The 15,843-nt window shown below is 51.3% G+C and overlaps 1 protein-coding gene across 1 annotated transcript in view; it reads right to left on the reverse strand.

Annotated features, from left to right (window-relative positions):
• MSX2 (msh homeobox 2) overlaps nucleotides 1-1,998 on the reverse strand; it is a 5,947-nt gene extending 3,949 nt beyond the window's left edge. The window contains exon 1 of the mRNA XM_008692360.1: nucleotides 1,586-1,998. Coding sequence (XP_008690582.1) covers nucleotides 1,586-1,964 — 379 coding nt within the window. The 5' untranslated portion in view covers nucleotides 1,965-1,998. The remainder of the gene's footprint in view (nucleotides 1-1,585) is intronic.
• Between the last annotated feature and the right edge of the window lie 13,845 nt (nucleotides 1,999-15,843).

The raw sequence follows: 15,843 nt of genomic DNA on the forward strand, positions 1-15,843 counted from the left end.
GGGGGGGGGGGTTGTTAGTCAAGCCCAAACTCGGTGTGTGCTGATTCCTCCGAACTCTGCTGAGATGTCCTTGTCTGTTACCAGGAGGCCGCCGCTGCCTCACGGCAGAGATCAGATAAGATAATATGGTGAAAAGTGCTATAAAGCACTGTGCAAACTTGAGTTTAAATTCTTTGAGTCCTTAATCTCCACACCCTTTGAATCTTTCAGAGTTTCTAACAGGGTGGAGAGCTCTGCCGGAGGGGACAGCCACTGCCTCCGGGGTATAGGGCCTTGTTTTGTTCACAAAATACTATGCATCTCAGTCTTGAGGGCTGACTGAAGGAAATGAAGGAAGGTGTGGGTGGTTCTCCCAGCTTTGGAAAAAGGCCCTCCACAGATCCTTCTTTCTCACCTTTTCTAAAGGTGCAGTGGGGGTAGAGAAATCTTAAAGGCCAGGAGATAGAAATAAAAGGGCCCATAGGGAATGAATTTTCCAAATTGCATAAGGACCCAGGCCCAAAAATGAGTGCTAAAGCTGGAGGAGAAATCAATTCTCCTGGGCCTGCTTGCCATCCTGCCTCATTGGCAGGAAGCGGGGTGCAGGTGTGGGGACCTCTGCTTGTTTTCTCTGGGGAGAGGGATCAAAGGTGGTCAGGACACTCTACAGAGGAGTAGAGCTTGGACACCAGGGCCACTTGCCCAATTCAGCCATTGTTGGTGACCTAGGTCAAGCAAGTTCAGTCCTCTTCAAGTCCGGGTGTCTGCATAGGAAATAACCACCTCTCCCGTGCTTCTGCCTACGCTCCGGGGTTCCAGCGATCTCAGGATCTGGTGAACTAATGAGCATCATTTTGTAAACTCTGAAGCGCTGCTGGAATGCTTGTTAATTATTACTATAAGCCAGGGGAGCCCTCGCGCTTCTGACCCCAGCCCGCTCCCGGCGAAGGTGCTGGCTGCGGGGACGACAGGGAGACATTTCGTCCGGGCATCAGTCTCTGCCGCCATCCCTTCCTGGGATCCGGCTTCGACACCCGCGCGACCCATGGAAGATAATGATTTCTACCCAATACCGGGGGTTAGATTTCGGCTAGTCTTATCTTTAAAACGAGGGCACATCTCGCCGGGTTATGAACTTTGAAAGGAGGTAAGGCGCCTCCGCCCCTGCCTGGCACACATTCGAGTGCTCATTAAAGGTGGATCCTTCTTCATTCTCCAGACAGAAACCCGGTGGACGGTGAGACAAAAATAAGCCAAAGGTTGCAGCGCGGGGCTGAGGGCTAGAGAAACCGATAACCGAGCGACCTGGCAAACCCAGCTAGGCTTCGCCCTTCAAAGACCAGCGAATCCTCGATTGTGCCGGATACTTTGCACAGCTAGGGGATCCCGAACACGCGCTGCGCAGATCTGACCCAGAGGGTGTCTTGGCTCCCGCCGGCTCGCTGAACTCTGGGGATATCAAGGGGCCAAGAACTCCCAGACTCGCTTTCCCGGGAGTATAGTGCAGAGGGGTCTCCGTACCCCCAGCCTGGAATACCGGCCCCCTAGCTCCCTCCAGAATTCCACGGACCCGCCTGCCCCTTCTCCGGCCCGGACGCTCACTCACTTGGCGGCGGCGAGTATCTGCCGGGTTCCTGCATCCACGCTGCTCCGTCTTCCGAGTTTTCCGACTTGACCGAGGAGGTCTCGAAGGGCTTGACCAGCGCCCCGGGGCTGTGAGCTTCTCGGGCGCCGTGTCCGGGCAGCAGCAGTGGCCGCAGGGTGGCCCCGGCGGAGGCGCTTTCGGCTGGCAGTGGGGACGCCTCCTTGGGCGGCTTCTTGTCCGACATGAGCGCCTCCACGCTGAAGGGCAGGCTGGAGACCTTGACGCGGCGCTCCTCGGCGGCCCCCTCCGCTCCCCCAGGCCCCGGGCCCGGCCCAGCCACCATCGCCGGGCCCTCCTCATCAGACGAAAACAGGTCATTGCCTTTGGACGGAGAAGCCATGACTTCCCTGCCCTACGTAGCTCCCCGCGCGCGACTCCGCTGGCAACCCGGCAGCGGCGACTCAAACTTTTTTGGGGGGAGACGGGAGGGGCGCGCCAGGAGCCGTGCCTTTCCTCCAAGGGGAAGTGGGAGACCCGGTTCAGCCAATTGGCGCCGGCTCTGGCGCTGACGCCACAGACGCTCGCCTCTGATTGGCTCTCCAGGAAGAGGCTGGGGCCTTTTTTTTTTTTCCTGTTTGAAATAAATTAGGAGTTAATTACAGGAGCAGTCAGCAGAGTTGTTATTAGGCGATCCCTCAAGGGTTATAATCACGCCAAAACTGAAAAGTCCATGGCGTAATTAAGGCCGATTATTTAAAGAGGAAGTTCGCCGAGTCCCATTTCTTCTCTCTTTTGACCCCTTTTTAAAAAAGGCACCTCGCGCCCATACCACTTCCCCCACCCCCACCGCCAGAACACATTAAAATCTGCAACTGACGTTGCAAAAACATTTGTGAAGCTCCTACTGTACATGGAAACTGGGCTAACTTTACAACTTTAGGAGTCAGCACTGAAAACACGGGCCAGCATCCCTGCTAAAGGCAATAATACATACATGGAGCTTACAAGAATATTTATTTCGCCATTGGCAAAAGCTCTACAGCGAAAGCTATTATCCCTAGAAGAAGAAGGGACGGAGAGAGCCCGAGAGGTGCTCAGGGACTGGTCTTCCAAAGTTCCGACTGGAAAATTTAAAGCAGTGGTCCCCATCTCTTCCACTCGAAACAAAACCAGAGCACGCTTAGAAAAACTGCAATCCGCGTGATTTCTTTCCCTTGAATCTCCTCTTTGGGCGACACCCGGATCCGACCTTTTTCTCAGGACTACGTGTATTGTGTGTTCGTGCGTTTGTTTGAGCCTATGTTTGTCATGTGTTTGGGTGCCAGTGTTTGCCTTCAAGGGGGAGGAGGAAGGAAAAGTCGCAGATAATACCTAGTGCTTCCCTTCCTCTTGCAAATCTCAGAAATACCGGGTTCCGAATTTGCACACCCCAGGCCTGTGTACATTTTTAAGAAGCACCTTTTTATTCATTGCACCTGGTTAAAAAAAAAAAAGCATAGATATCCCCACCCCGCCCCAAATTATACCCTGGGTAATTACATCTCAAAGCCTTAGTGATGACTGTACCAGCCCAGGGACAGGGGAGAGGGAGTTAGGAGTGCGCAGAGGCCTTGGATCTCTCTGCAGGCCGCCAGGCCAAGACGAAGTGCTTCAAATGACCGTTTCCAGGCTGCAGCTGCTCTTCCCTATATCTCAACGATTAACCCGGAATGATGAGATAAATAGAAGTCTCTGAGCTTGGCCTCGCACACAGCAGATGCTTGCTAAACAGTTCCCAGAGCCTTGGAAGGAAGGGACATTGTTTTTAATTACTGAAATGATCAGGGCTTGGAGGCTACCTCCCAGTTCAAGGGTCTTAGAAACTTGACCCCCAGACCCATCTCTCTGATGCACTGTTTCCTTCACCCTAAACTGCTGTCTCCCTGGAGTAAAGCTGTGCTGGCCAAGGATACCCTGAACAGGCATGATCTGAATCTTAGTGGGTAAAAACAGTCCGCACTGGCCAATTAATTCAGTTTGATTAGAAATGGTTCTGAAAAAGTTAAAAAGTAAAGAAGTCCTAACCACACTCTTCTAAAACCTCTGGGTCTCTCTCCCACCAAGCACATTCTTCCCTCCCTGCCCCCCCCCCAACAAATTGGAAGCTCAGAGAAAGTTAAAAAAAAATTAAACTATCTGGAGATGTATGCATTTTCCCCTTGAGTCATACTTGATGATAGTTGGCTTGATATGCATCTCAAATACAGTACAGGTAAATCCAGATTAAGTCCTGTGCCTTCTAGAGGTCCCCAGCAAGGTGCAGGCTATATATTTTGGAAGCAAACCTGAAATTCGTTTAGCCCTAAGCTACCAAAGTGTACAAAAGGGTTCAGCTTTCTGTTGGGCTGCACCCAGCCACTGTTTTAGAATTGTTCCTGAAAACTCACTGTTAATATTTTCAGTTTAGGGGCACACAGACTCATTCCTGGGAAAATTCTTAAAAATATATACTACCAGAACTCTTATTTTAAAGAACTCTTCTGGGACAGGAGAAGGCAGGTTCCCCTCACTACTTTCAGGTCCTGATGTCCAGACAGAGAAAGAAAATTATGAAGCTAGAAAGAGGAGAATAGTAGGGACAAAACAAACAAAACTGGTGTTCAAAACCGGGATGTCAAGCTCCGGCCATAAAATGAGCAAGAGAGATGCCCAGAGGGCAACCAGCCTGCCCACCTTTTCCTCTACCCTTGCCATTCCCATCTTCCTGCCGGGGTGGGAAAATTCAGGAAAGGGTCTCACTTCTGCTGGAAGGATGGTCGAGCCTCAACAGAACCCTAGCCGTTTGCGGAAAGCCCTATCGGTACATTTGCGTCTGCGTTGGCTGTGTTTTCTGAACATTTTATTCACCTCTTCCTGGCCGCGGGACCTTGGTCGCGTTACTTTGCCTTTCTCAACCTGGTTTTTTATTTCTAAAATGAGACATAATAATCCTTACCGGGGATGGCTCTTGCAGTAATTAAATTCAAGAGGCCACATAAAGTAACTAGAAGGTGTAGGGGATCAATAAAAAAATACTATACATCAAAAGCAGGAGCAATTTATCGAATGCTTTCTCTCTGCTAGATATCCAAAATGAGACTCATCGACAGCCTTCACGGAGTTCACGATAGGTTCTTCGTGAAACCTCCCAGGCTGAGAATTTCGCTCAGCCTTAAAAGTGCGCGGTGTAGGTGTAGCCCCTTGCCGGAGGACTGACTTTGGCGCTTAGGGGAGACTTAGTAAAGGTTAGTTCCCGGTGACGTTGACGTAACTGCAGTATTTGTAGGAAGAACAGTGGGGTTTCAGATGGAACCCCAGCGCGAAACGTCAACTCTAAAAGATACTTTAGTACCTGTCCTCCAGAATCTCATTTGTTTCTTCCAACACACCGCTCCGGGCGGAGATTCTTTTCCCCACAGGGAAAAGCCCAAGGCTAGGAAGCACTGAGTATGCTACCCAAAATCACGCAGATTGGAAGTGGAGGACACGGGATCCCCACGCTCACCATAGGGCCGCTCCGCACAGACCCTCATCCTTCCACTGTCCTGCGCACCCCAGGGGATTTAGCACGTTCCGGGGCCCCCGCACGGAGCAGCCGCGCAGGCGCACCACAGGTCCCAACGCAAAAACACTACTTGCAAACTGTGGAGGACCGGGCGCGGACCCTAGCGTTTGCAACCCCCAGGATGGATCGCTGGATCCCGGCAGCTAGGAGGAGGCGGGGGAGGGGCGGAGGAGGGGGCTGTAGACGGGCCAGGGCTGCGGGCAGGCGCCAGGCGCGGGGAGATGAAAGGCGGGCTCCAGGGGAAGGGGCTGCGCCGGGTGACCGGCTCCAGCCGCGCCGGGCGCCCCGCCCCCGCCCCGCCCCGCCCCCGCTGCCCCGGGCAGAGGCGGCTGCCCGCGCCGGAGCCGCGTTAATTGCTCTCGGCCCCGGCACTCAGCCTGCGCGGAGCCGGGACAACCTCGCTCCAGGAGGAATGACAATTCGCCCTAATGGGACAACCTCGCTCCCAGAGGAGTGACAATTCCTCCTAATGGGCCTCTCGTTAGCGGCCTATTCTTCCGAACCCGGTATCAGAAGCGGGCAGACACGCGGGCGCCAATGTCCGCCTGGAATTCCACAAAGCGGCTCCCCCAACGCCCCCACCCTCCCAGTCATTCGCTGTGTGACCTCGGGGAAAAGGCTGCTCCTCTCTGAGCTTTTTTCTTACCTGTGCCGTGGGAAGTAGGAATGAGGACAATCAGACCGCAGTGGGGTGGGCATATTTCCAGGCATTTAAGAGATCACTTTCAGAGTTACAGAGCGGGAAGAGGGGTAGACTGGCATTCGGGGTTGCTGCTTGAGGTTGTTCGGGAAGGGGACAAATCCCAGGCTTTAGAAGTTCTGGACGCTCTAGCCGGTTTTCCAGGGCCCACGCCCACTGAGATCCCGACCTGGGCCTCAGCCAGGACGGGAGTAAAGGGTCCTTTGCCAAAGTGCTCTGCAGATTGCACAGGCTGCCTGAGCCTGAACTTTCATTGGTTTCCCATTTTACGGATGAAGACGTCGAGGCGCAGCCAGGACGGAGGCTGGCCTGAGGTATGCTTTGGGGCGAGCCTAATTCGACCCGGAAGAAACCCACAATGAGGATGCCCTGGGGCAGGGGAGGGCGAAAAGAAATGGTGGCGGCCAGCCTCGGTGCCTCTTGGTGGCCCCACAAGCCTGGAGAGTGATGGGCCAGTGACTTCCAGTTATTGCTCCCCACCGCAGGTGTGAGGGTTGTGAAAGGGGAAAGAGCCACGAGTTCCATTCCTTCTCTTGCTCTGGATTCAAATCCACACCCTGCTTCTTACCATTTGGCATCCATCTGGGCCTCAGAAACCTCTTTCAGAAGGGGCATCCTAGTGGGCAGCTCACAGGGTTGCTGCTGGTGAGGACTAGGTGAGAACCTTTACCAGAAAAACAAGTAGCTCGGAGGGTGGCTGCGGTAGGCACCACACTCACAAGCTGTAGCAATGCTGTCTTGGGTCCTGGAGCTGCCCTAGCTTTAAACAGGCTTGAACCCTGTATTTCTTGTGCAACTCGGGATAAATCCCTTCATCTCTGTGGTGTCCTCATCTGTAGTGTGGAAGGAAATGTCTAGCATTCAGAGAGTGTTGGATATTATCATTTCTTAAGTCCTTGTTGGTATTTTTACCTTCTTTTCAATAGATCTGCCTGGGTGATGCACATTTGGGGTCCAATGACCCAATGCTGGAGGATTGGAGGCAGGAGTCTGCAACATTTTTCAGCTTTGTCCCCCCACCTCCACCCCAGTTGGTAAAATGGGACTAATGACCCACCTCTTCAGAAGGAAGCAGACTGGCAACTTTGGAGTGAGGGATAGGGATTGAGGGAAGAAGAAATACTTCACACAAAAGTCTCGCCTCCGAGTCACTTCTGTTTCCCAGTCCCTGGGTACAACTTGCTGGCACCTTCCCAACCCGTGCTCGAACCAGAGGAAGGTTCCCAGGAGCAGGGCCCAGGCTCTGATCGTTCTGCAAGAGAAGGGTGGTTTCAGGAAGGTGGGTGCCTGCAGTCCTATGGAATCAGTTCAATCTAGCCATCCAGGATGGCACGCAGGGGATCCTGTCCTGCCATTCCACAAATCTCTGTCCACCCACCCTCCTCAGTTTGCCCATCTGTAAAACCAGAAAAACCACCCATCCTGGGCTGGGCTGAGGTGAGGTTTGAACCGTGGTTCAGTAACTGTCACTGTCAGCTTTCTCTTATTCCTCAAGCAACCCTATGATGTAGGGTCCCTGATTGTTCCCTAAGGAGGAGAAAATTGAAGCTTAAGGCTGGATAAGACTTTCTCACAACTAGTAAATACCAGGATTTGGCTGATTTTTAAATTTATGTATTTTGCGTGAGGCAGAAGTTGCTATAAAGGTGGGAGGGAAGGCGTCTGGAATTGCTCACAGCAATGAAGTATCTACGATTTCCACTTTCTTCCACCTTGACAGGTGGGACCTGTTGACTTTGGGACGGGCTAAATAAGTAGCAAGGGGACACAGAGAAAGGGCACCCTGGATTGTGGGTTCCCAAATGGTTGGGCAGGAATCTCTGATCTTTCTTATTTGATGGCTTCCAGAATTGTTTCAGCTTCAAACCTCAGCCAACTGGGCATGAGGGGAAAAGGAAATGTGGGGAGTTGTTTAATGGATATAATTATATTTTTTAATTAAGGAAGACAGAACCTCTTTCAACTGCCCCACCCCTAGTTGCCTGGTGGGGAGTATGCAAGATTCGCTTTACCTGTAGGATGAGGACAACTAGAAGCAATTATTCCGAATTTTGTTAGTCATTTCTAGGGGAGGGGTTGGGACACTGGAGCTGGGCCCCAGGCTTGTGTCCGTCTTGGGAGGGGGCTGCCAGTCACCACAGGCAGAAGGACCCTTGCGGGGGATGGAGGGGGGGTAACAGAAACTGCGCGTGACCGGAGCTGGAGGTGTGGCAAAGCGCTTTCAAGTCCAAGACTTGGCTTGCTCCTCAGGATTGCACGGGGGCGCGCAGAGATTCCCCGCTCTCCCCGAGTCCGTCTCAGCCTCTGCCCCCTGTAGTCCCTCGCCCCATTTCACTGAAGGCGGAGCTGCAATTCAGAGAGGCACGGCCACTTGCCCAGGGTCGGGCTGGAGAAGAGCGCATCGGGCCCCACAGCCGCGCGCTCCAGCCTCGGGGACCCTCGGTTGCGGACACTGGCCTCCCGGGCCTGGATCCACGGAGGTCAGATGGCAGAGTGCCTGTGATACGAACTGTGTCCAGCACTGGGAAGAGCCCCTAGCACAGTGAAGGTCTCAATAAATACCAGTTGACTAAATGAATAAATCCAGGAATCAAAGTCGTGGCAGAGAACGTGGGGGCCGCTCACAGGACTCGGAAGGTCGCCTTTCCCAGTGACTTGGAGTGAACCTTGAGTTGTGAGGAGTGGTCTCTGAGTCTTGACAGTTGGAACGAATGTCAGACTTACGTGAGAGGGGACAGAGTTTTTGATTGTCCACAAAGAAAAATAGGGCTCGGGGCGCCTGGGTGGCACAGCGGTTAAGCGTCTGCCTTCCGCTCAGGGAGTGATCCCGGCGTTATGGGATCGAGTCCCACATCAGGCTCCTCCACTATGAGCCTGCTTCTTCCTCTCCTGCTCCCCCTGCTTGTGTTCCCTCTCTAGCTGGCTGTCTCTCTCTGTCAAATAAATAAATAAAATCTTAAAAAAAAAAAAAAAAGAAAAGAAAAATAGGGCTCATTCTACCCCAGACCCCTAACTCACCAGACTTTGAATTGACTTTCACACTCCCCCATCCATAGCTCCCCATTTCACAGCTGGAGAAAGAGTTACAGAGGTTGTCCTCCCCGCACCAGTTCAAGTAGCAACTAAGTGAACCAGGCAGCCTTGGATGCCAGGGGAATCTGACTCCAAACCCCAAACTGCTTTCCCTTAATTTTCCCCGGATTGCATTTCTCTTGTCCCCGGCTCGACACAGGGAGGCACTCAGCATCACACGGTTAACTTCATCTGCTCTCTTTAGTAATAGCATGACTTTGTTGCCTTTCCCAGATTTTATAAAACAAGACTGTGCTTACACAATAGGGGAAAAAAAAGACCTAAATGTATTTAGAAAATTGAGTTTCTCTTCTCTCTAATAAAGCAGTTGATGCTTATTGGACACTTGGTATGTGCCAGACCCTGTACTCAGCGTGAGACCTGCACTAACTCATTGAATCCTCACTAGAACTCTCTATAGTAGCTGGTATTATTATCCTCATTTTACTGGTGGGGGAATCTGATTCTCAGACATGGAAAACTCTAGATACATAGAATTTCTCCTTTTTAATTATGTTCTTTACAAAGAGGTCATTCTCTCCCTATCCTCTACCTCCCTCCAAACCTAGGAAAGAATAGTCACCACCGTTTAAATAGGAAAAATAATTTTATTAGATCCACAAGTTTTAAATATAGTTAGGGCTCCCTCTGCTCATAGCTTTAATAGCCTGTGTGTCCTGTAACTTGATAAAATTGGCACTTTTCCTCTTTTTCACCTTTCCCTACTCAGGGCTCTTTGCAAATGGGCTTCCAGTCTCTGTGAGGAGGGCAGGAGAGTGAAGGGACAGGCCCCTGAAGCAAAGGTTCTGATCCCCTTGGGTCCCTCACTTGCTGGGTGACTAAGCAGTTCAGTCTCCTCTCAGGGTTCCTGGTTTTCCTCACAGGCAAAATGAGGGGGTACAGTTGCATTTCCTGCCCCTCCTGGTTCTGGCTTTGTGATAAGGGAGCCAGTGAGTGAAAAGTTCAGCCTGCTCCTAGTTCTGTCTACCCCCGGACTGACTAAGTGTCCAGGACAGTGGAGACATAGTGGAGAAAGATCACTGGGAGGTGGGGGGCGGGGGCACTGGTTGGAACCCCAATTTTATCCTCTACCTGTTGCGTGTGCTGGGATAAGCTCTCCCACTTCTCTGACCTGAGCTCCCTTCTCCCTGCCTGAAAACGGGCTAATGAGCCTTATCTCAGGGAGTCAGGAGGATTAAATGGGCTCCTGGATATAAAATGTAAAGAGCAGTCAGGCCAGCATGTCCCCCTGTGTGGGTCACCTGCGTGAGAAAGGAGAGGGCCTGACTCAGCAGGAGAGGCCGAGGAGGTGACCTGGAGGATAATTGTTAATGATACAGTTAATTCTACTGCTGCTGGGCACCGCTGCAAGGAGGCTCATGAAAATGATACTTGCTAAGAATCCTCAGGGCCGAGGGGCAGCGCGGGGAGGCTTGGCCCGACTGGTGGCACCTCCCCTCGGAGAGAACAGAGTTGAGAGTTCCTGCTCCCCACGTGAAGGAACATCTAGGCACATGACAAGAAAGTCATTCCATTTTCAGGGAACTGTTAATCCTCCCATTATACTCAGGAGGGACTGTCTTGGTACAACTTCAAGACCTCGGCAATGATTGCTGACATCCCGTGGACAAGGGACCAGGCTGCGATCTTCAGGAGGCAAGAGCATCTTGCTGGAAGACACCAACATCATGTTGCCTCCACGCTACTTATTTTCAGAGTTAACCCCTCTATGGTTGATGGCTGATACTGTGATATAAATTTCCCTTTAGAAATCCTTTTGTTTTGTTTTGTTTTGTTTTTAAAACAAGTTTGTTTAAAGTGAAACATTAATTAAAGAATACCGTGGTTGGTGCTGGGATAAGGCCAACGATCATAATGATTGCTCTTCGACAAGGGAACGATCCTGTAGGTGGCTGCCTGACATTGGCGTTAACACTGCTTTACAGGGGGGAACACTGCCTTCCCAACAGCGTGAAGTCTGGTTGGAATGCCGCTCCACCTCTTCCTAGCTGGATGGCCTTGGGCGAGTTACTTACCCTCTCTGGACCTTGGATTCCTTATCTGTGAAGCTTTGGGGGTTGTGATCATTCCGATCTCCTAAGGTTGCCGGGAAGAATCACTACAGAGATAGGAGACGGCGGACCACACCACATTGGATGTATGGGGTTGTTCGTAGCATTAGTAAACAATAGATAGGAGAATTTGTTCAAAACACTAGCTTGTTTCCCCTGGACCAGGCTCTCATAGTAATTGTAAAAGAGGGGAAGAATTCTCTGAAAGCGGGAGTTCTGTTTGGAAATCACTTACCCTGTTTAAGGAGCTCAGCTTCAGTGCCTGCTATGCAGACTGTCATTTCCCTAGAGGACACTTTCAGAATCTTCATGGAACGTCACTACGCTCTGCAGGCAACATTAAGTCACCGGTAAATTGCAAACGGGACAGAGAATGTTTTCACTTGTCCTTTTCAAAAATGATTAAACTCTGTGCCTGGTCTGTCCTTTGCCCCTTTCTTTCATTGTCCCTCCCTATTCCACTCCCTTCCTCCCTTCATTTCTCCCCTTATCCCTCAGGCAGCTTTTCCTGGGGAAAAACATGTACTCCTCACCCACCCGCCCTCTGGAGCCCCCCACTCTGCGGGGAGACAGCTAATGAAGTACCCGAGTACCCCCCACCCATGTCAAAGGACTGCCCCAGCGCCAGCATCCGCTGGCAGAGCTCTTTCCCTTCATGCTTATGGTGTCGCCTGAATACAGTTTATTACATCTGAGTGAGTGGCCAACATTTACAAACCAGGAAACGTTCCATAGGCATCTGGAATTCTGGCTTCTCTGCGTCAGGTCTACAGGTGAGAGGCCCTAGGTGTGTTCTCTTTAGATGGAACACGCATCCCTACGATGGGATATAATGGAATGTGGGCCCAAAGGGACAGGGGATGTGTGGGATGGTGGGATGCCCAGAGGGGGACCGATCCCTCAACCTTGGCGGGCAGGAGAAGGCTGTCGGAGAAGGAGGCATTTGGACCGAGCCGAGAAGGGCTTGCAGGTTGTGAAGGGAAGTTACCTGCTGACAAAGGAGGCAGTGTGTGAAAAGGGAGAGTGACCGAAATGACTTAGTCTGTGTGTTTGAGGGTCGAGAGAGTCCGGAGGAAGTCGGGGTGCATACAGGCCAAGTGGAAGGGTGATGGTGTGGAGAGCCAGCACCTTGCGGCTGAGACAATGACAGGTCTTTCTTCTTCCTCTTCTCTCCTTTCTTTCTGTCACCTTTTTATGAAATTCTCCTTTTAGAATATCAAAAGCAATATTCACCCTAACTAATAAAACAAACCAGATATGTAAGTAATTAATAATCTCCTTCATTCTCTTTTCATCAGTATAACTAGGATTAACAATTTCATCTGAATCCTTAGCTACTCCTCATTAGATATAAATACGAAATAGCCTAGACAAGTGAAGGTAGAAGTTGACGGCGTCTTCCTGTGTGTGTGACTCTGCCGATCTACGCGTCCATCCATCGCTTGCTTTCTTGTCTAATTCATGTCATAGACACTTAATCATTTCAGTAGCTATAAATCTAACCCATTCTTTTTATGCCCCATAGCAGGGATGCATTGCAGTTCATTTAACCATTTCCTCATTGGCAGACAATTTTCTCCAAAGCGTTACTACTACCAGCAATTTTTTTTTTTTTTTACTAATTTTATTTTATTTATTATTTTATTTTATTTTATTTTTTAGTCATCTCTACACCCAATGTGGGGCTCGAACTCACAACTCTGAGATCAAGGGCCACGTGTTCTTCTGACTCAGTCAGCCAAGCGCCCCACCACGAACAATTCTTGAAGGAAAAAAAAAAAATCCTTGCAAATGTTCAGACTCAAGCTCCTATCTTAAAGGTTTATTTTCTAAAACTGAGATTGCTGGAGCCAAGTGAGTGTACTTCTAATCTGAACAGATATTGCCAGATTATTTTTTTAAAAACCCTGTTCCACGGTACGTTTCCAGTAGCAGCACCGATCTCTTCCCCAGCTCTGCAGCCCTCGATAGCACTGCTCTGTATTCATTTCTGCCATGGACAGTTTCGAACAGGGGACTAATGGCATTCCGTATCCCCTTTGGGAAACACTCAGGGAGCACATTGTGGAAAATGGGGAGCAGGGGTAAGGAGAGGTATGCCGGAACCAGTGAGGAAGCTGGGGGAGGCTGCTGAGGGGTGCGGTGCAGCACTGGGAATGGAGAGGTGGGGAGGGAAGAGAGAAGCGAATGGCAGAGAAGTACACGTGCTATTCACTCCCTCCCAGCGCTGGAGGGGTGCCCTGCTGGCCTCGTAGGTCTGACTGCACAGGAAGGAGATGGAGTATGGCCCACCCTCGTGCTATCCTCCGGCTGTTTCTCATGCTCTTTCCTTAGTGGCCACCCACTGTCTCCAAGGCCCCCTGTCCTCCAAGATCAATTTCAGCAGCTTCACGCGTCTGGAGCCCTGGGTCAGGGCAGCAGGCCACTTAGAACAGAAATGTGGCCTTGCCTCTCTCTACTCTGGGCCTGGGCGAGTGGGCAGGGCCAGGTGGGTGGACAGACACGCTTCCTTGCAGGGCAAGCCTTGGAGCCAGCCTTGCCAATGAAATCCCTGGTGACTTCACAACATAGCTTGATAATTGGCAGTGTTGTTTTATCTAATCCTCACTGATTCGCTTTTCACCTCTGCAGCACCTGGCAACAGATGTGTTAGAACGAACAACAATAGCGTTCAAAGGCTTGGATCATTGAAGAGGGCCAGGAAGGCCCGGCCTGCTGAGACTGGGGCGGGGAGACCTGCTCATGCTCCTGGGATGCCCTTGGAAGTCTCTGTCCGGTTCCCTCTGCCCCTTAGTCTTATTCTTTCACTCTAGTGTTTCCTCTGTCTCCATCTTTCTCCTCGGCTTTGTACTGAACAGCAGACTTATTTTCTCACAGGTCCCCATAGGGAAGCCCGGAAGCCCAGGGATGGGGCCATCTTGTTCTAAAGGGTTTCCCCAACCCTGCAGGGAGCTGAGGCAGTGCTTCAGGGCCTCGGGAGAATCTGAGATTGTCATCAGTACAGGACAGCCTGTCCAGCCAGCATGTTTGCTCAGCTCCTAAGTAGTCCAAGAGAGTGTGGTAAGCTTTCCTGGACAATGGATCCATCTGACTTCATAATTAGCCCCATTCTCCGTGGAGCAGAATGTGGGCCAGCTAGAGACTAATTGCTGAGATTTCTCTCCTTGCATGACCTCCTAACTGATCCCTGAACAGTCACATGGATGTCCAACCTTACTGGCATCGAACAGAAGTATGGAGCAATCCAGGGCGTGGCTTAAAGTGTGAGGGGAGGAATGGAAATGAAGTATCCGTTCTGGCTTTGACAGTGGGCCCTCCAACCCACAGCCAGCTCTTTGCTTGGAAGAAGCAGAGCCCACCTTTCAGTTCATCAGCACTGGCCCAGGACACGGGTGCACAGCGCCGGAGGAAGAGGGCAGGCTCAGAGTCACTCAGACCAACATGTGGGGCTGTGTGACCTTGGGCAAGTTGCTTGATCTCTCTGAACCTCTGGCTCCTCATCGGTAGAATGGGGTGGTTGTTGTTGGATTAGAGTAACGAGGTGAGGAAGCGCCTGCCACAGCTCTTGGCGCAGAGAAAGCCCTTCACCAGTGGAAGTGACTTCAGAACCACTGACAGAAAGGACTGACAGAGACCAGCTGACTGTGAGAGGAGGAGGGGTGATGGGAACTGTCCCCTTGCTCCCACCCAAGTCCATCTCTGCGTCTGCCTACTGGTTACCTAGGCGATGCCAGGCCTTGGAAGCCAAGCCCCGGGAGAACGTGTGCAGCGGCAGAGGCTCGGGGGCGGCGTGCGTGGCTCGAGAAGAAGCTGGCGTGGCCCTTTCCTGACACCGCCAGTGTCAGCCCTTGTGACTGGCAGAGGTTGTCGGGACAAGGGCTTCACTCCCGTGGCGAAAGGCAGCCCCCAAAGCCAGTTGGTGTCACATGAAAACGGAAATAAGTAAATACAATTTTTTTAAATTAAAAATTAAATTCAGTTAGACAACGAAAAAAGGTCTGTGTCAAGGGGAGGGGAGGTCCTCAGATTTGTTTATAAACACAGTAAAATAAATATATCCAGGGAAGCAGCTCCGAGTGTTTGGGGGCTGATCTTGTCTGTTTTTCATGGAGCATGTTTCCCATTACAAGGGGAAAATGCAGGCCACACATGGGCAGAGAGGAAATATGTAGACGGGAGAATAACTGGGGGTGCCGGGGTCGTGGGATAATCCGTGAATTTGTTTTCAAAATCGTCTTGAATGTTCCGCTACTTTTACAATTAAAAAAGTGTAACAAAATCAACTCGAAGTTGAATTCGGCTGGGACGAGCTTCGTCTGTTGGTGTGATTTCCTGTACGATGCAGACTTCCGCGGACTGCAGGAAAGGACCGCGGCGCTCCGTATTTGTACCCCTGTTTGTCCCTCCATTCATCCCTCCCGGGTGGTCAGGTCACGTCCGAATCTGGGTCCCTATTTCAGAGACGGCTCCCTTGCTGGCTGCTTGCAGCACACGTGGGGGGGAGGCGTGGGGGCGGTGTGCCCACCGGCTCGCGGCCTTGACTTTATCCTCCCTACTTACAGGAGGGGAAAATGAGGCTAATGGGGGAGAAGCCACAAGGGTAGAGAAGGTTTCCAACTTCAGTCTCCTGAGTTTGTCGAGTTCTCTCGGAGCCCAAAACAATTTCCTTCCTTGGAAAAAGTCTCCTTCTAGAGCGTCCCTGGCAAAACGGAAATCAAGACGGCAGTAGGTATACCCGTGTTGCTGGCGTGAATTTGGGGGCCCCTGTAACAGCTGACGAAGGGGGCAAACACAAAAAACCCCTCATCTCTCAATCTCTTTCCCACTCTTGGGCCACCGAGCATTTTCTTTG

The sequence above is a fragment of the Ursus maritimus genome, unplaced genomic scaffold (genome assembly GCF_017311325.1).
Source record: "Ursus maritimus isolate PB19 unplaced genomic scaffold, ASM1731132v1 scaffold_15, whole genome shotgun sequence".
Classification (NCBI taxonomy): Eukaryota; Metazoa; Chordata; class Mammalia; order Carnivora; family Ursidae; genus Ursus; species Ursus maritimus.